Source organism: Zea mays, chromosome 6, assembly GCF_902167145.1.
Source record: "Zea mays cultivar B73 chromosome 6, Zm-B73-REFERENCE-NAM-5.0, whole genome shotgun sequence".
NCBI lineage: Eukaryota > Viridiplantae > Streptophyta > Magnoliopsida > Poales > Poaceae > Zea > Zea mays.
Window position 1 is genome coordinate 135,496,620 of NC_050101.1, and position 20,347 is coordinate 135,516,966.

A 20,347-nucleotide genomic window follows, 5' to 3' on the forward strand; every position below is an offset into this window, starting at 1 on the left:
TCAGCTCTTCTTTTTCAGCATCTGTTAATTCTTGTCCAAGTAAATCTTGAAAGTTAAAACTTCCTTCTTCCAAAATGTCTTCAACCTGCTCTTTTCCTTTTTCAGTAGCCGTGTTCACCGCAGCCACAGCAGCTTCTTCTTCAGCCATTTTCAGAAGTATATTGTCAATAACATCAAGTGTGGTTTCCAGGTTCGAATCTTCGGTGGTCCCGACTTCGGCTCCGGTGGCTTCGGCTCCGGTAGCTTCGGCTCCATCGGTTTCAGCTTCAGTGGCTTCGGCTGCGGCAGCTTCGGCTCCAGCGGTCTCGGCAATAACAATTTTTGACACCGGTGCCGGTGGCGGTGTCTGATGAATCACATCTGCCACTTGGATAATTCTTCGCTTTTTCGGCTTTGCAGGACTTTCTGCTGCCGAAGCTTCTTTGTCCTTCTGAAAAAACTTTGTCAGTTCCGGCGCCAGCGGACTTAGCTTGACAGGCAAAGATTCAGTCATTACCTTCAGAATCTCTTCTACTTTGGCAGCAGAAGGTGTCGCAGGAGCTTCCTCCTCTCGGACCAATGTCTTTGGTTTTGGAGATGCAGCTTTTCTTTTTCTTGGAGCAGCTACCTTCGGCTCAGGGCTCAGCTTTTCAGAAATTTCTTTTTTCTTTTTGGCCAATTTGGTGCTTTCTTCGTCAAGGGCGCTGGCAATTCTTTTTCTCTTCGGGCCTCCGGCATCTCCGCCCAATTGCTCATAATCAGGATAGTCAAAATTCAAGGCATCTAGCACCCGATTCAATCTTCGTTTCGGGCGGCTGCCGAAGGCTGCTGTTATCAACTGATCTTCCTTCTTAGAATAATTTCCGAGAATATCATTGCACATAATCTCGATTGTGTCTAACCATTCCTGGCAGGGTTCTTTAAAGTGTTTCTTAAACTTGTAATGATAGGGTAATCAAACAAGTTCTCCCTTTTTCTTTTCCCCCTCTAGCTTCGGCATCTCCCAATCCCTCATTGTTGGGAACACTTTAAAAGCCAGAAATTCCTGCACCAAGTCCCTAGTGCCAATATGTTCTGAAATTATTCGAAATTCACCCAAAGCAATCTGGCTCGGACTCCCCCTTATCATGTTGCATTGGAGCCTTGTTTCTCCGAAGGTCAATTCTAGAGGACTTTGGACCAATTTATCTTCATCTTTGTCAACCTTAACGTAAAACCACTCAGATTTCCATCCGGCTGGCCATTTGCTTCGGTAGCTTATCACTGGAAACTTCGTAGTCTTGCGATAAGCAAAGTTGTAGCATCCAAAATTCTCATGAAGACCGTCTCCTCTGGCTTTAGTCTGATAGTGTAGCTCATGGACTCGGTAGAAACCTTCGCCGAACGGTTCCACTCCTTGACTACGAAGGGCCCAAATATAAACACTTAATCTAACAATGGCATTAGGGGTCAGTTGATGAAGGTAAACCCCAAATTTCTTCAAAACATCAGCAATCATCCCATTCAAAGGAAATCTTAATCCTGTTTTAAAAAAGCTTTTGAACACTACCACCTCATTCTTTTTCGGCTTCGGAGTAGTTTCCTCTCCGCCGAAACGAACCAGCTCCTTTTTTGCTTCGCTGAAGTAGCCCAGCTTCATCATTTTTGAAAGGTCAGCTTCAGATATGGTGGACTTTCCAAAGTCCAAATGACTAGGTTTAGTTGGTACCCCGCAGCTGAATTCTTCCTCAGAACCAACTTCCTCAACATCAGCTTTTGCTGCTTCGGCAGCAGGTGTCTCCTCTGCTGTAACTAGCCCGGAGCGCTTCATCGCTTCAGAAATTGGAACAGTTTCAGCAGCTTTGGCTTCATCTCCTTCACGCTCAACTCTAGCAGTAGAGCGCACTCTGGCCATTTGATTTTCAATTTCTTAAAAATTCCTTGCAAATGAATAACCTTTTTTCCCGAAGCTCTTCTTCTAACGAAGCAGAAACTAAGCTGGAGCTTCGTTTGAATGCGAAAGTCAAGCTTCGGCTATGGTTAAAATTTTGGCAGCAAAACAGTGCAATAACAATGAATGTTATGGTAACTTCACACCTACCTGTCTGTTTATATAGTGTTGCAGGTAAGAAGATGAATCGTCAGGATTTTTACACCGGGAAAACAGTCGCTCGCACCCACTGCACGGTGGGCCGCAAAAACCAAAAAGTGAACCTGCATGGTGGGACCGCTTCGCGCTCGAAAACTGTATCATTTCTCGACAACGAGCTCAGGGAAGGTGTTTTTCGGACCTTCGGCTTCCTGAAGCCTAAGAGACTTTTTTCACGGGTCAAGCTCGTTACGAAAAACGATCTAGCACCGCGAAGGGGCTACTGTTGGGACCATGCTTCGTCGCCGAAGGTCCTGCGGAAAGAAACAGCTTCAGCTGAAGCTGCTTGTACGTGATGCCGAAGGTACCATTCATGAAGCTTCGGTATTACAGCATATTCGAAGGTGAAGGGTCGAACCGACTTAAAGATAGAATGACCTTTTAGTCCATAAGGGTCTGAGTCAACGTTGTAAACTTTTTATGAGTGGCATGATTGTAATTCCTCACAGGCTGTGTCCTGTGCCTATAAATAGTGAACAATATTCCTTTACTGTTCACGCATTCCTGTAATTGCAAACGCATCACTCGGGAATTATTGTTTGTCAAAGCAAAGGTATAAATGTACTTAAATATTATGTTCAAATATCTTAGATTCATATAATAAGATATATAATTGATGTCATTTATTTCTGAGGTATTTATCTTTAATGTTTCATATTTTATATTATTTTGTATTATCTTTGTACGTTTAATTACGAAGGTGAAACCTTCGTAATATTTTGCTCGTGGCCTTCGTCCGAAGTTCATTAAATCCTTGGGGAATTAATGCTTCAGCGGACGAAGGGCATTGATATTTAATATTTTATGTTGCCTTGTTCTTAATTCAAAGCATTTGAGAACAAGTCCCCAACAGCAACATAATTAGAGATACTAGGTCTTCGTTCATTCAATTCATTCCATGATGAGGTGTAGATTGAAGGAAGAAGATTGTTATAGTTATAGGTTCAGGAAAGTAGAATAAGTAAAGGTGGCTGTGATAAGTGTTGGTCACTTATTTTTGAGATATCAAAAACAAGACAACACAAGAGAATTAATTTTAAACTTCACCCTTTAATTAACTCCTTATTTGAATATTAATTAAAGGAAGGAGATAAGAAAAACAAAATAACTTTTACACGAGTGAATTATGAAATACATGAAACAATATAGATTACTCGTCTATTCATGTGATAAGGTTGCTTCGTTTATTACATTATGATGAATGATTACAAGCATACCTCTATTTTTACAAGTAATAAGATGAAGGAGAAGAAGAGATACAGCTTCGCAGATAGAGCGTAACAAATCTCTTCGGTCCAAAAAGTTGTACCTATGTATGTCATCGTGCCCCTATTTATAGTCGTAATGTGGAACTTCGAAAAAATTAGAACCCTACCCTTGAGTTATTACACATGTCTTACAAGATTAATCAGAGGTATTCTTGTCTCTTATAGTTATAGTCTTGCTAAACGAGTCTTGAGGGTTTGCACCTTACTCTGGACGGCTTCGGGATTGCATGCGCACATCACCCACACGAAGGTTGTAGCTTCGTTTTCGCAGTTGTACGTCATCCTGTCCGAAGGCGGCCTTCGGTATTTTGCTCTGTTAAACTGGATAGACTTATGAGTGATTGATAAGAAAATGTTTTTAAGACCTTCGGCTAATAAGGGTAGCAACAGTAGTCCCTCGCAGAATTAGTTCGTTTTCTATCACGAGCTCAGGTCAAGAAAATAACATGGGCCTCATGCCTAATGTCTAAAAAATACCTTTCCTAAGCACGTTACTGAAAACGGAATAAAATAAGTTTTAACGTTCCACAAGGCAGCTCCACAAGGCAGCGAGCGAGAGCGATGCATCTCCTCAGCTCCCATGCCCAGCATCATAGATAAAATAATCGACTTCATACAGTTACCACATCATTTATTGTTGTTACCAACCCTGCCACCGAATTCTCTACCTTTGAAGGTTTTCCACTTCCCCAATTGCCTTTTGCGACCTTCGGCTTAATCACTCATGGTCAGGATCCGCTCGACCATGAAAAAGGTGACCCTGACGTCATCCGAAGCTACCCAAAGGGACGAGGATGCTCCTTACACGGTGGAAATGAGGCCTACCATGCCTATTTCCGAAGCTATGAAGGTGATAGATGAGACTGTCTATTTGTGAAGCTATGAAGGTGATAACTGAGACTGAAGCTTTTGAGGAGGAAGAAATTGATGGAGAAGACACCACGACAACCGTAGAAGATGACAATGACCTTCGACCGACAAAACCGAGTCATATTGACTTCGGGGAGTCGACTGTGAAGCCCAATGATTTTGATGTTATGAAGAGACTCGGCTACATTGATGAGAATGATGGAGTTTGGTTTGCTGATAACGAGATCACCCCGGAGCCGGAGGATGATGAGACAGTTGAAAGTCGCCTAGAGGGGGTGAATAGGCGAAACCTGAAAATTATAAACTTTAAACATGCACTATACCCAGGATTAGTGTTAGAAATAATTCGTAGTGCGGAAGATAGATTCTCTTGCTATGAGTTGCTCAATCTATGCACATAACTTTGGGGGCAAACTCAAAAAGATGTGAGCAAGAGAACTTTTAGAGATATAGAGGAGAGGGGAGAACCACATCGAGTGAAGATCAACACAAATGAACATGGTGATTAGTTTATTGAGGTTCGGTTTCAAAGAACCTAGTCCTCTTTGAGGAGGCCATAAAGGCCAGATCTATTCCAACCATTTCCCTCTCTCAATCGGTCACTTAGACCGATTGAGTGCTTCTCCTTAATCACACGGGTCACTAAGACCCCGCAAGGATCACCACACACTTAGATGTCTCTTGCTAGCTTTGCAAAGCACTTAAGAAGTTTAGAGTGAGAAGAAGAGAGCAATCCAAGCAACAAGAGCAACAAAAAACACAAATGATCCTCTCTCAAGTCACTAAGCACTTGAGTTGATTTTGGAACTTGGAGAGAATTTGATCCTTTGATTGTGTCTTGGAGTGTATGACTGTGCTCTAGCATTGAATGTGAAGGTCTGAAAACTTGGATTACTTGAATGGTGGTGGTTGGGGGGTATTTATAGCCCCAACCATTATTCTATCTGTTGTTGTTGATAGGCACACCGGACAGTCCGGTGGTGCATCGGGCATGACACTGTTCACTGTTCGGTGCGTGCCACATCAGCCAATCATTAGGGTTTGGAGCGGTTGACTGTTGAAGTCCTTTGTCCTCTTGCGGCACCGAACAGTCCGGTGGCACACCGGACCAGTCCGGTGCGTTCTAACTTCTGACTTATGCATTGTTCACTGTTCCTCCGTCAGCGCAGTCGACCGCTGGCGAAGTTGACCATTGCTCTATTGGCTCATCGGACAGTCCGGTGATTTTTAGAGAAAACCCGAGAGCGGCCAGTTCGCGAGGTGCCTCGACCTTGGCACCGGACAGTGTTCGATGCGCCACTGGCAGCACCAATACTTGTTTTTGCTTCAAACTTTGTAGAGTCCCCCAAATTATTTTCTTTGTTGGTTTATGTTGAACTTCATGCACCTGAGATAAATGACACTTAGGCAAACTAGTTAGTCCACGTGGTTTGTAATGGACGTCAAACACCAAAATCGATTATAGAAAATGTTTAAGCCCATTTCCCTTTCAACAGTTAAAGAAGACCAGACGATGATGGTTGCCTCCAGTAGTTGGGCAAAGCGAAGGTTAAACAAAGTTATGGATGCGCTTGGATTTGAGTACCTAGATTATTCGAAGATAAGAGAAGAGGCTGATGTCGGGATAAAGAGGAAGAGAACCATTAATATTATGAAAAGAGAAGCAGTCAGATCGGTGAAAGCCAAAAACAAAATATGGACAAAAAATCGAAGGTGGCCAAAGAGCCTAAGGCGATAGGGGCTGATGGTGAGGTGTCTTCGCACTTAGAGTCAAAGACCCCACCTTTAAAGATGAAAACGACGAATGTCATTAAGTCCGAAGGAAAATCCTTGAAAATGGCAAAGAAGGATATTGGGAGCGTGTCAGCCTCATCACTTGGGGCAACACAAATTTTGTAGGTAAGGACCCAACCTTTACCCTTCGACACATTGAATCCACTAGGATCAGACCTTACCAGTTTCTTAATGACCATGAAGGGTAAAGAAGGCGAAGGCGTACCAACGATGGCTTCGGCTCCTCAGACTTCGCCTGAGAAGATGCCAAAACAGGGGTCCTAGATGTCATCTATTTGCAAAGCTATATACAAAACTCCATCCAAGGGAGACAAGAAAAAAAGGAGTATTAGAGTTGAGTACCAAAGCTATGGAAAATACTAGTTCAATAGATGAAACAATCACGATCCTAGAGCCTATAGAGGCAAAGAATGCCGAAGTTGCAGTGCTACCAGCCAAGGCCATCGAACCTAAGGCGGTTGAAATTGAGGCCTCAGCACATCAAGAAGCCAAAGCTAACCCTCTTCGTGAAGGAGAATAGGAAATTTAATTTGACTTTAGACATGATGGCGGTGGAGAACTAAACGCCAAAGGGATAGCAAAACTGAAAAGCTATGCCCTTACACATGGATACCATCTCGGCTCTATTATCTTCAGCGAGGGTGAACATGATGAGTTATTTTGTGTTCCTAATGAAAATGAAACTAGAGTGGTAAAAATTTGACAAAATCTATTGGCTTCCCAAAGATGAAGTTAAGCATCTTAAAGAAACAAACTATTGTTGGAAGCTTGTCTTACACCAATGTCAAGGTTAATATCATTCCTTCTGGTATATTTTGGACACAAGCATTTTGTTCTAAATAGTTTCATTATTTTTTGGTAAATAATACAGGGTTTATTGCTGAGTAAGGATCTTAAGGCTCACCAAGATGCAAAAGGCATGTAAAATGAAGCTATCATTTTGGAGCTACAAACTGAATCTTAGAGACTTCAGGGGGTAATCAACACCAAAGACGTTGAAATACAATCTTTGGGCAAATCATTAGTCGAAGCTCAAAAACTCAATGAAGATGTAGTGTCAGAGAAAACCGAATATATGCAAAAAAAATTGAAGAGCGGAATGAAGAATTAAAATGTCTTATGGGAAATTTGAAGAAGGAAAAAGAAGATCATGAAAAGGAAACCTCCCAATTTCGTCTTGAAGCTGAAAAACTTCAAAAAGACGATGCTCTTAAAGAAAAATAGAACTCCAATTTAATCAAATCTTTAAAAGAGCTTCGAGAGGGCTATCTTGGAATCGCCTTCCATTGTTGCCACCGCCTTCATGATATATTTTATTTTGCCTGCGTAGCTTCGGAAGATGATTTACCTGGCGCTTTAAAGTGGATTGTAGAGCAAGTAGATGCCCTTGAAGAGGTTATGGGCACTCGAGGCGAATTCTGTGTGATGGTTGCATCCTATGGTACAACTTCAGTTAGAGAAAGCTAGGTGCTCCCATGTTAAATATATTGGAAAGGTAAACTTCGGCATATCAATTGATGACATAACCTCACCTACCATAGACGCCACGAATGTGGCTAGTCGATGTATCACATTGGTCTAGACAAAGGGAGGAAAGGAAATAGCCGGAGCAAAAGCTAGGAAACATTTGAATGAGGTAAACTCCATACTTTTCTATATGACATTTATTGTTCTCTTTTTGTCTCTTGTACAAATGTACTTACACTTTCTTTTTGCAGGATGATGATGATGCTTAAAGTGTCAAAGCCTGAACCACGTAGAGTCTGTAGCGTTTAGTACCGATATGATGTAATATATAAACAATGACATTTCTAATGTGGTCATATGAAAAGTTTATTGTGTTGCTTTTCTCGTATTGTTTTATTGTGAGTGAAAGTAGAAATTCTGTTTTTTGAGCCAAAGGCGAAAAACACCTTCCCTTCTTTTCACATAAAATGAAGCGATAAATAACTTATAGTTTGCATTGGGCTGACAGTTGATGTCACTTGCTCTTTTATCAAAATATACCATAATTTCGAAGCTAAATTAAATGAGTCAAGTGCAAAATTTTATTAATATAACGACTCCTTTTGTTCGAAGGTCTTTCAAGGCAGTATGCCCCTTCTATCCTTTTGTGAGTATATAAGTGATATGATGCTTGATGACATGATGACATGATACCTACTTGACGAATATTTATGCATATGTATGTTATGATGTGAAGAATGCATGTTGCAAGATATGTAATGTCGAAAATTAATTAGAAAATATAAATGATGGTGCCTTCTTATTCGAAGGTCTTGGGATCTGACTCTGCATTCCCTTAGGAATGACTTCTGAGTCTTCAGCAACTTTACTTCAGTACCTTTTCTTTTTTACTCTACATTTCCTTAGGAACAAATTCTGAGTCCTCGACACTTTTACTTTAGTGCCTTGATCCGGCCTTCATACGAAGGACTTTAGGACTGCCTCTTTTTTCTTTCTACACTCGATAGTGTACTCCCATATTACATTTACATTGTGAGGGGGAATGCGGCCTTATATACGATGAGGCGAAGTTACATTTGCATTACAAGGATGGCCTCATTAAAAACATTTGCCCTTGAAAGGAAAAAGGGTGTCCATATAAAAGTTAGAATAAGAGAAAAGAAAGAAAAAACGATCATAAAAATTATACATAGTATCGACGAAGCTCATCAACATTCCATGATCTTGGAACTTTGTTCCCATCCATATCTTTTAGCCTCTAAGATCCTGGTCTATTTGAGGATGTAACCAGAAAAGGACCTTCTCGTTTGACTTGTAGTTTTCCTACTGTATCAGGGTTAGCTATCCTTGGAAGCACTAAGTGACCTGGCTTTATGTTTTTTAACTTTACTTTCATGTCTTGGTACCTCGCTGTTTCAGCTTGATACTTGTTAATGTGATCGATTTCTTCGAGCCTAATCCCTTATATCGTGTCCTTTAAATTTTTTTGAATAGATTCTTCTTCAGCTATAGCCACGGTTCCTAAGGATCCTAGCTTCGCCTCCTCTGGGGATATTGCTTCATCTCTGTAGAGAAGCTTGAATGAGGCAAATCCTATGGATCTGGATATCGAAGTATTGTGGTTCCACACCACTTTGATCAATTTGTCTAGCAATTTTCCCTTCGGCAGTTGAAGAGTGATCTCATGATTCCCAATAGAATGATACCATTTGCCCTTTCAACTAACCTGTTAGACTCTAGATGTCTGATAGATGCAAAATGTATGTTCGTACTGACTTGACTGCAAAAAAAATTGAATGCTTTGAAATCAAACTGAGTTTCGTCATCGACAGTTAATGATTTTGGGACTCTGAAGCGACAAATAATGTTTTGCCAATAGAATTTTTTGAATTATAAAGTTATTGTGGCCAATCCTTTAGCTTCAATCCATTTGGAGAACTATTCCACTGCTCATACAACATATTTCAAATTTCCTTGTGCTGGTGGCAGTGGACCAATTATATCCATACCCCCATCTTTGTAATGGCCACGTCGGTTGAATTAATTGTGTCGATGATGAAGGTTGCTTCTGGGCCCTTGCACATCTTTGGCAATTGTCATACTTCTGGATCAATTCTGTTGCATCTGAAATTGTTTTCGTCCAATAGAACCCTTGTCGAAACACATTTCCCAATAGCACTCTAGATCCGATATGTGCTCCACATAAACCAAAGTGAATATCCTTCATCAATTCTTATCTTTTGGTTCTAGAAACATACTTGAGGAGGGGTGAACAGACACCATCCTTAAACAACTCTCCTTCTATGATTCTATATGACCTTGTCCTAGCTTGCATTCTTTGAACATATACTTCATCATCTATAAGTTGGTTCCCTTGTAAAAAGGATATGATTTTCGTTCTCCAATCCTCACTATGTGCGGGGAAAATTTTCTTTTAGAGAATCAAATAACACTTCCGAAGATAAGGGAAGCTCATGAACGACTAGGACACCAGACTGTTTGGTATACACCAGAATGTCTGGTGGTTCCCTGGCAGTAGGCCCAAGAGTGCCCGAGAGCAAACCCCAGAAACCCGAGAGCAAGGAGTTTAGTCAGGAGAACCAAACAACCCTTAAAAGGGTGGACCAAACACGAACTAAACTTTACTGTCTAGAATGTTGTCTTCACAAGGTTTTGGAATAGCCAAACTCAATTTTACCTAACTGTTGGAGTGAAGGCCGAATCCGACCTCGATCAAGCTGCGCTGGTCAGAGCTAACCATATTTGGGTGCAGGGCCTCGCACAACGAGTCTTCGCGATACCAGCGAGGAGATCCTCGGCTGTCCCCGCCAAGAACATTTACACGAAGGGGCATGAGGGCTCGTCGCTAACAAAGCTACCACGGGCGAAGGCCCCTCAGCAAGAAGGCAACACCTCAGAAACACCTGACTAGCAACTTGCCATACAGCATTGGCTGATGAGCTGCCATGAGGGAATACAAACACCAAAATACGTAATGTAATGGATCAATAGAAACTCTGCAGAGCATATTTTGTTACAAACTTTTGAGTTGCTTCTATTTTCAAACAGGGAGATGGATTATAGTCTGTTAACTGCCTCAACTAGGTTACAAGGCCAAAACTGCAACCATGATGAATGGGTTTCTACGTAAAGCGATGTTGAATGTATAAATCAAACTTCAAACATGCAGCCGATCACAGCTTGTAGACTGGGGTGATCCCTAGCAGATTGAAGCACTGTCGCATGACAACAGCAGTCGCTTGGCAAAGCAACAGTCGGCTCGTCTCCTCCGGTGACCCGACCACCTGTTGGGATCAGTACAGAGTGAGACAGTGATCAAATATCATCAAGTTATAAGCAGAAGATTACTGCTGTATGGAAATTACTCCCTCCCTCCCTCCCTCCCTCCCTCCCAACTTGATGATATTTGATCACTGTCTCACTCTGTACTGATCCCAACAGTGATCAAATATCATCAAGTTATAAGCAGAAGATCCCTCCCTCCCTCCCTCCCTCCCTCTCGGCCATTCCCATGGTCAGCCCCTGGTGCCAACCATGAAGGAAAGCCCATGGAGCTTGTAGCCTATTAGAATCTTCTAGTCCTCAATATAGCTCTTTGTTTTTCTCCTTCTCTAACAATGCCAATCTAAGGCCCGTTTGGTTTTAAGGACTAATTTGGTTTGAAGGATTTAGTCCCTCTATTTTAGTCTCATTCAGTCCCTAAATAACCAAACGGTGCGGATAAAACAGGGACTAAACTGCTTTAGTCCCTAGTCCCTTAAGGGTGACGAAAAGGGACTAAACCATATTAATTTCATCTTTTGCCCCTTATTTATTTCGGTTGCCCTAACGGTGGGAGAATGGTAAAGGGCATTTTAGTGTTCTTATGAGTATTTAATGTGTTCTTAATACTTTTAGTCCCTGCAACCAAACACGGTAGATACTGAACTTTAGTCCCTCAGCTAAACTTTAGTCTATGGACTAATGGAACCAAACAGGCCCTAAATACCCAAGAAATGATATAAGATTCATTTGAAGAGTTGAAGAGTGATGCAAATGATAAGAAATATACCTGACAGTTGGTATAGAATTTTGTGAACATTTCAGATAGATTGTACAAGTATTCACACACAACATTTGGAAGCAGATTCGTGCATGCCTCTTCAACCACCTGAAACATATTGCAGTGCGGTCAGAAAGATAACAATAACAAAGCCTTTTAGAGTTGAAACCTAGCCAAAACCACAAATCAATGTTTAGGCACATGAATATATGTTTATACACTTCTATTGAAGACTAAATCTTTAGTTATATTCCATCCTTTCAAGTCTCCTTTCACATTTTCCCCATATCAACTTCGGCATTCTCATGCCTCTCTTCTCATCAAGGATCCCACTACGCATTGATACCTCTAGAGGTTTCTGTTGAACATGTCTAAACCATCCCAACCAGTGTTAGACAAGCTTTTCTTCCATTAGTGCTACCTTTGGCCTATCATGTATATCATCGTTCCAGACTTATCCCTTGTATGGCCACAAATCCAATGAAACATTCACATTTCTGCAACACTTATCTACTGAACATGCCTTCTTTGTAGGATAACATTTTACACCATGCAATATAGTAGGTCTAAAAGCTTCTATGTGTAGTAGAGCCTTCTTTAGTTATATTCCATCCTTTCAAGTCTCCTTTCACATTTTCCCCATATCAACTTCGGCATTCTCATGCCTCTCTTCTCATCAAGGATCCCACTACGCATTGATACCTCTAGAGGTTTCTGTTGAACATGTCTAAACCATCCCAACCAGTGTTAGACAAGCTTTTCTTCCATTAGTGCTACCTTTGGCCTATCATGTATATCATCGTTCCAGACTTATCCCTTGTATGGCCACAAATCCAATGAAACATTCACATTTCTGCAACACTTATCTACTGAACATGCCTTCTTTGTAGGATAACATTTTACATAATGTCAAATGTTGTATTTGTATCTAGCATTGATCCTAAATACCAAAAGCTATCCTACCTGGGCTACTTGACTTTCCAAACTAACATCTCCTTCGTTATGTGTAGTAGTGTCGAAGTCAAATCTCATATATTCTGATTTTTTGTTTTAGTTTCAGTAAGTCTAAAACCTTTGGACGAGTCTCACGCCACAACTCTAGTTTTCTATTTACTCATGCGGTCATGCCCGACTTTCATCAACTAACACTGCATCATCCGCAAATGCATACACTAAAAAGGTAAGGGCTCAAAGATGACCTTTGATGTAGTCTTATTCTAATTGAAAAGTCATATGTGTCTCCATCACTTGTTCGAACACTAGTCACAACATAGTTGTATATATCCTTAGTGAGTCCAACTTACTTCGTTGGAACTAAGTGTTTATCCAAAGTCCACCATATAACATTCTTTGTCAGAAGCCTTCTCCAAGTCAATGAAAACCACGTGTAGGTCTTTCTTTTGCAACTTATACTGCACCATCATGTGTCTTATTAAGAAAATGGCTTTCATGGTTGACCTTAGATAAATTGTACTCGCTCCATTCTTTTTATTTGTCGCGTTTTAGTTCAAAAACGAACTAGCGGACGACAGATATTTGAGAACGAAGGTAGTAGTAGTTTCAGCTATAACTTTGACTGCAACTGAAGCCGAACAGAAAATGTTCTTGGAATATCCAACAAGAAAAAACATTCTTGGACTATCCAACAAGGAGAACACATACAGCAAAAAGGCAAAAGATCTTATAATACCCAAAAAAATGCCTTATATTATCATGTCTGCTCTCAGATCAAAACTAGAACTGACAATGACAACATAACGGTCAGCATCCTGACTTCCAGAAGCTCGTATAAAATAAAGTTCACTAATAGTGAGAAAAGTTACCTCAGCAAATCGGATAAGATACAGCCCCAACACACGCTCATCTGGATGGTCAAGAGAAATGGCTCCAGTCTAGAAGCAAACAGTAAGAATTTTTCAGCTCATGACTGATAACCAAGAGAATTGGAGCTAAACCTTCACCAAATTAACGACAGTATATGTGTGAGTAAAGCATAAAGCTTACCATCTTCAGATCTTCCACATCCTTGTTGGATTTCCGAATAATGGAACAAATACGAGCATGTGCATACTGAAGGTACACAGCAGTATTTCCCTGTTCACATAGAGATTGAACATGAGCATAATGATGATTATGTTCACAAAAATCCCACATGGTGCATTCTATGAAAATAATCTGATTAGTACCTTATCGCTCAGCATTTGTTCAAAACTAAATGTGTAATTAGTCAGACGATTATTCTTGAGATCAGCATACCTGTAGTAAAGTTACAGAAATGCATTATGATAAAGTGGATTTTTGCTAAAATACTTAGTAATGTCTTAGTCGAATCAAGGGACACATCTTTCTAAAACAAGACATTTCAAAACATACTTCACAGCACCATATCCAACTGCCTCTGAAGTTTGCTCTAATTCCTCATCCGTCCAGTCAACAATTTTGCCTGAACAAAAATAATGATCATATTTACCATTTTTCCTGAACAAAATCAATGATCATATTTACCTTAAGGGTAACAATATGGTTCTAAAATAGTCCAATTTACCATTTTCAGTGAGCCGTTGTAGTAGTTCTGATTTGCTCCGAGATTTAGCCTCATCAAGTAGCTCTACCAATCGAACAACCTCAGTACTGCGCGTTCGGAACCGCTTGCCATCTGAACCAAGAACTAGACCAAATCCAACATGGCTTGTTTTCGGAAACTTCTTTTCGTTTGGACCTGGCAGCCAACCAGCCATCTTTGCAGCCTGTAAAAAGACAGTAAAAGATTCAACAAGAGCACAGTAAATGGAAAACACCTTGGTGCCACTCCATGCTTAGTTGCTTACACTGAAAAACATGTCAAAGTGCTGCTGCTGACCAACATCTGTCACGTATATGATCCACTCTGCCTGCTCAACATTGAGCCGATACCTCCATACAACCAAGGACAAAAAAATATTAAATCCACATTGATGCATCAATTACACAAATAGATTATGTTTGCTTCAAAAAGAACAACTGAATGAACCCTCAAAAGCACAAGCACTTACCAAAGGGCAGCCAAGTCAGTCGAGGCATAGTTGAAGCCACCATCACTCTTAACCACTATCAAGGGGATCTGATGACCTTGAATAAATATAACTCTGGCACCCTCACTCTCCTTGATCAAGCCTTTGCTACTCAATTCCTCCAACACTTGAGGAATATAAGGATTATAGAAACTCTCCCCCTGAAAGGTGCTACATTAATTAGCATAAACCAATGGACTGGTCAGCTGCTTCATTGAAGAAGCAGACAACATGAGCATAACATTTAATACAAATTGATCAAACTCCGATTAACAATACAAATGAACCAGATAAAACATAGATATGCATGTACTTTTTCTGTGAAAAATTGAACATGGTAGAAGTTGATGTGAACAGGAATGCCATTAAGACAATGATAGAAACCAAAAATTTAGATGTGAATCAAAGCCAAAATATCCATAAGAGTAATTTCACCTCACCAAAACTCTGTTGGCAACAAACCTTTTCATCAAAAATATATGTTTCAACTACAATGTATTGTACCTTTTCTTCAAGCACCACATTTAGGCGTTTGTAGACCAAGTCAAATTCACTCCTGCTAATGTCACAAATCTTTTTCCATGCTTCTCGATATCTCTCTTCTCCTCCCTACAGATAATACAATGCTTGGATGAGAACAAGTCAACCTTCCCAGTCTACATCCAAAATGATGCACTCACCTGTAGCCGAACAACTCCTTGTTGAGCCCTTGCTTTAAATTCTGGATCATTGTCAAATCTATGCTTGGATGCTTTATAGAAAATCTGTCATATATAACCAAGTTAAAATGTCAGTCCCAATAGCAGGAACAAGACATGTCATATAGAGAGAGAAAAATGCCTATTTCCAGCACTTATATTAAGGGATCCATTGATTGAAACACAAGTGCTTGATGGACTATGAAGGAAAACAGGCAACCAACTATGAAGTAGGTAGCACGATGCTCAACTTCAAAAAAATACCAACGAAAAGTAAAATCCAATGTGCCAAGTGCTAACCCCTCATGAACGATGATACACGCATCGGGGAGATAAATATAGGAGACAATGTAGTGTACTTTAGCATGACACCACAATATAGTCACAACAGTAATTTATGCAAACAATGACAAAGCATAAACCACCGCAACAATAATACTATGCATAAAAGCTGAATAAGCATTTGAGTGTGGTATTCACAAATGCTACTGAGAATACAGCCGGAGCCTATTAATTCTGACCAAAGATATAAAGTTACATGTTTGCAGGTATGGTATGAGTTAATATTTCACAGAAATGCTTTTATTGTTTTAACCTAAATCGTTTTTTAGTATGTGACAACAAAACTTAGTTGTCAAATTGGCTTCATATTTGGCTTTCATGTTTTCATGTTTTGTATGCATAGAGCTAAGTGACAAATAATTGCATCGTTGCATTTGAACATGTTACCTGAAGGTCTCCAATGGCCTGGCTACCAATCTCTTGCCAATTTGGAAATTTCTCAAAAAGATATTCTATTAGCATCCCGAACTGCATGAACAGAAACATACTTTAATTAGCATGTTGCATGTGCAGCAGTAAACAGTTAATAGTATCAACCTTTAGGGCCACCTACGGAAAACCAAAGCACAAACTTCTCCAGCAGCCCAGTCACACACAAAATCTTATAATTTAAACATGAATTTACTTCTTACAAAACGAACAGGAAAGACTTGATACAAAAATTACACGGCAATTACTACACCTATAAAAAAGGTAGTTATAATGTCAAGGAAAGCAGGGTGATGCTTCCATAGAGATAAATAAATAAATCGCATCATAAAATGGAAACAGACTCTAGGTATTTTACAAAACAGAATATGAAGAGCAAAGATACAATACTGCCCAATACCAGCAGAACCTGTGCTAACTGAATCTTTTAGCCAATGCAGAAATAGAAAATACAGATGTGCTAAGCATGGTAGCCTATATAAGTAGGCATTGAAAAGGAGACTGGGCACAACAGAGAATATTTTTCACCAAAATCAAGTACTAAAGCAGTTCAACCATAAGTATGCAAAAATATTTTGTTTCACCAAAGCAATTAATAAAATAGGACAGGCCTGGCACAATGGTGAGAAGCCTTTCCACTCAACCAAAGGCCCTGGGTTCGATGCGGCCACTCTACAAAATGCAGGTGTAAGGATTGGCTTGGTTATTCCTTCCCCAGATCCCACTCATGTGAGAGCCGCCAGCACTAGATCTATCATTTTTAAAAGCAAGTGATAAAATGTTTAGGTATCAACACAAGGCTTGTTACCTGTGTACCCCAATCTCCTACATGGTTTCTTCGCAGAACATCAACATTCGAGAACTCAAACATGCGTGCTAATGTATCTCCAATAATTGTAGACCTTAGATGTCCCACATGCATTTCCTTTGCAATATTAGGTGATGAAAAATCAATCACTGCCCTCTTTACTGGAAGAATTGGTGCCCAAGTCTTGATACCGTTAACGAGCATGTCTTGTATTCTCTACAATAATGTAGCTCATTGACAATTTGCGAGAATAGATCATGGTACTGGTAATGCTAGCATAACTTGTACATAAAAGATCTTGGCCAAACCTGTGCAACCCAGCGGTTTGATAAGACAATATTCACAAAACCAGGTCCAGCAACAGATGTGGATTCAATAATATCAGAAGAAGGCAAGTTCTTGGCAATGGCCTGAGAAAATGTGAGAACCAGTATATTGTTAATGTAAAAGAGCTTGAGAATGCATGAAAAAGTGAAGCAGATCATAATGAAATATATTAGTTCCAAATCTTATGAGAAAGTTCATAGTTTAAGTCTATACAGAAAAAGGTAGACAGACAAATACCTGTCCAATGGCATTAGGGTTTTTGAAACTGGTTCCAGATCCTTTAACCTTTGACCATAATCCCATAGCATTGTTGCTGCACAGGTTCAGCAAGAACAAATTGATGAGCACAAGAAATATTAATTATAATAACAGCTAATAAAGGAGCAGCAGATACTCAGATCGTGTGAGGGACTGATGCAGCAGGTAGGGCAACATTGCAACAACATACCATTGGTAGTCAGCAAACTTTGCTGAAACTTCAACCATCGGTTCTACCTCCACCTCAGGCACAGTAGCCCGGAGGGACATAAGGACCAGCCCGGAGAGCTGTTGCTTGACACTCCCAGCCTGCTGCATGGTCAAATTCAAATCAAGCAGGGAAAATGGGAAAAAAATAAGTGATGCATTCTCCTTCAGAGGCAGCAGCACACTCAGTACACTCACCACAGTGGATTCCTGTTCCTGGGGAGCAACCGAGGTTGAGGTCTCATCTCCCATGGTGGTGGCACTGCACGAGAACCGTAGGAGCCTGGAGGAATAAGAGCTTCTACAGTGACCTGGCTAAGTAGACAACACTAGAATGAGAACAAGTCCAAATTAATCAATTAATCAATGTGGCGAGCTTGAACTGAAAAGGAAGCACAGCAAGTGTGACGCTTCTGACAGCAAATCCCAATCTGCTGATAATCCAAATCTAGTGCCTCTGACTCGTTAATTTGAAACAAATTAAAAAATCAAATGAGTGCAAGTAACTGACACCGTAAGAGAAAACAAGTCCAAATTGAGCATAACTAACCAAACTGGAAGCATAACAAGTTCAATGTCCCTGACAGATAATCCCAATCAGCTGATGTAATCCAAATCTAGTGCACTCGCCAGTCATTAGTAATTTCATAAAGCAATGCTGGTGACGAACCTAACAATTTATTCATCCAGAAGAAGCGCACTTATCCTCGTTGATGCGAACGGGGTGGAGAGGGTGAGCCCCAATACAGAGCAAGTCTATAAACCCAACCTTATCCAACATCCAAACCCCAAGCGCCCCCTCTAAAAATCCACGGAAACTGAACCACTGTCCCTAACAGAAACTAACGCCGCCCGGACCACCAAACCCTAAACCCCGAACCGCGCGTCGCACTCACACCCAGACCGACACTAAAATCCCCTGTTTCTCCGCGGCGAACGGAGGCGGTCGGAGCAGCGGGCTCGGGGAGGAAGGAGAAGTGGAAGCAAACTCACCAGAGCGCAGGGTGCGGGAGAGGAGCGGGAGGCGGAGGCGCGTGGGGGTAGGCGCCGCCACTGCAGTTGCTGCTGCCGCGAGAGCTCGCATCCTCGGCCCGCCGTCTGTTAAATACCCCCTTCCCTCTCACGGTCACGCGTGGGAGGCTGGGAGCTGCCACTTCGACTCGGGAGAGCCACCGCAGCCGGTAGCGTAGCGTACTAGCGTGCGCGACACGCAGACACAGTCGCACACACACCGCGCGAGGGTTCTTGGCCGGAAAGAGAAATATGTGATTTTGCCCCTCTCAATTTTGGTTGTTGTTAGTGTATCATCCCGTGTCTATGACTAGTAGGACCATTTGTATCTATAATTTATAGGTCCGATAACATATTGGCGAAACCCACAAATAATAATGACAAAATTGCCAATAGCTCGGCCGGAAATGGGATTACGAAGAATTCTGCTACCTCCATCTTTTATATTTGACGCTAACCGGTGAAAAATTTGTAGTACAAAACGTCAAATAAAAAATTAAAGTATTTATTGAGCATTTGGCAGAGCTCCCGCAACTCTACTCCCGACGAGAATCACTCACACAAAGTCAAACGGTAAAAATCTGAACTACTTCATAGCGAGAGTGCAGTGAATTTAGTCTCTATTTTATACTAGAAAGTGGGAGCCAACTAAATTACTTCCACTGCTCCCAACCTACTCCCCACTCTTTAACCCCTCGGAATTACTCACAGCTTATTTGTCAAACGGTTTTTGTCAAATGAATTCACTTCTGCTAAAGAATCACTGTATTAGAGAAACAGCTCTCGGAGCTAGAGAATCATGGAGTGGAGCTATGCTAAACGAGTCATAAATCTCTACTATATTGAAGCATTGGTTTCAACTATCGTCATGCGTCATTTTTTTAAAAAAAATTATATCTTTTGGAATGAATCCGTCATTCCTCTGTCCCCCGACCCTACTACTTATTAATGTTGTAAAGGGTAGATTGTCATTCTGTTGTTAGACAAACTCAGCCGCTCATTCTATTGTTCTATGATCTAAGCCACACGATCCCGCAACATCATCCGCTCTCTGATCCCGTCAACCAGCCCCGCAGACCGCTCACACTGTCTCCCAAAACGCCAAAACCATCGTGTCGGTGCTCTCCTCCCCCAAAATCCACGCGTTGGTGCTCTCTCCTCCCCCGAATCCGAATCCAGAACGGACCATGCAGCCCGAGCTCCCCTCCACTACGTCGTTGTCGCCTGCCTCGAGGTTCGCGAGAGAGCACCAAGCACCCAGGCTCTCCGCACGCTGCGCCACCGCCACACGGTCTGTCGATTCCCGCCGCACGCAAACGACTCCCCTCGCCCCCGCCCGCACCTCCTCCCTCCAACCAACCCCACTCCGGTCACAGCACGTTGGTAGGCTATCATGTTAGCTCTGTTCCGCCGAATCTGTGCAAGTTCTGTTTTAGCTCAAAACAAGTCTAAAATTACACTTTACTTAAAAATCGAGTCAGATATGAATCCAAAATACCTAAAAACATTCTAAAAGGTGTATGCAACATATTCAAAAGTATAAATCTCAATGTTATACCATTTTTCAAGAAGTTGCACTTCCTAGCCTTGTTTGAGCTCATTTGAACCTATGCTCATAGACTTAGCAAACTAATTAGTCTAATATGTT

General features: G+C 41.2%; 1 protein-coding gene across 6 annotated transcripts; it reads right to left on the bottom strand.

The window, feature by feature from the left end:
* Window positions 1–10,495: 10,495 nt before the first annotated feature.
* Window positions 10,496–18,921, bottom strand: LOC100273441 (arginyl-tRNA synthetase). Of its 6 annotated transcripts, none has more exons than XM_035959436.1 (18): window positions 18,682–18,921; window positions 17,887–18,003; window positions 17,672–17,793; window positions 17,461–17,536; window positions 17,205–17,306; window positions 16,897–17,112; window positions 16,047–16,127; window positions 15,300–15,383; window positions 15,124–15,228; window positions 14,602–14,780; window positions 14,398–14,482; window positions 14,115–14,316; window positions 13,943–14,012; window positions 13,756–13,825; window positions 13,574–13,663; window positions 13,393–13,461; window positions 11,579–11,677; window positions 10,496–10,811 (listed from the first exon to the last, which is right to left on the bottom strand). In XM_035959436.1, exons 2-18 carry the CDS (start codon window positions 17,938–17,940, stop codon window positions 10,701–10,703), a joined length of 1,815 nt encoding a protein of 604 aa, XP_035815329.1. In that variant the 5' UTR covers window positions 17,941–18,003; window positions 18,682–18,921; the 3' UTR covers window positions 10,496–10,700. The 6 variants fall into 6 exon arrangements, with proteins under 6 accessions (XP_035815329.1, XP_008647544.1, XP_008647543.1 ...); XM_008649322.3 differs by having other exon boundaries at window positions 17,672–17,790; window positions 17,887–17,999; window positions 18,682–18,920; XM_008649321.3 differs by having other exon boundaries at window positions 17,887–17,999; window positions 18,682–18,920.
* Between the last annotated feature and the right edge of the window lie 1,426 nt (window positions 18,922–20,347).

What these genes read in the sequence shown, in the direction of transcription:
- LOC100273441 (XM_008649321.3), bottom strand. Translation starts at nt 18,772, where the DNA reads ATGCGAGCTCTCGCGGCAGCAGCAACTGCAGTGGCGGCGCCTACCCCC. An exon ending in AGGAACAGGAATCCACTGTG is followed by an intron (nt 17,794 to 17,886) that starts GTGAGTGTACTG and finishes TTGACCATGCAG; the next exon opens with CAGGCTGGGAGTGTCAAGCA. An exon ending in GTTGGATATGGTGCTGTGAA is followed by an intron (nt 13,826 to 13,942) that starts GTATGTTTTGAA and finishes ACTTTACTACAG; the next exon opens with GTATGCTGATCTCAAGAATA.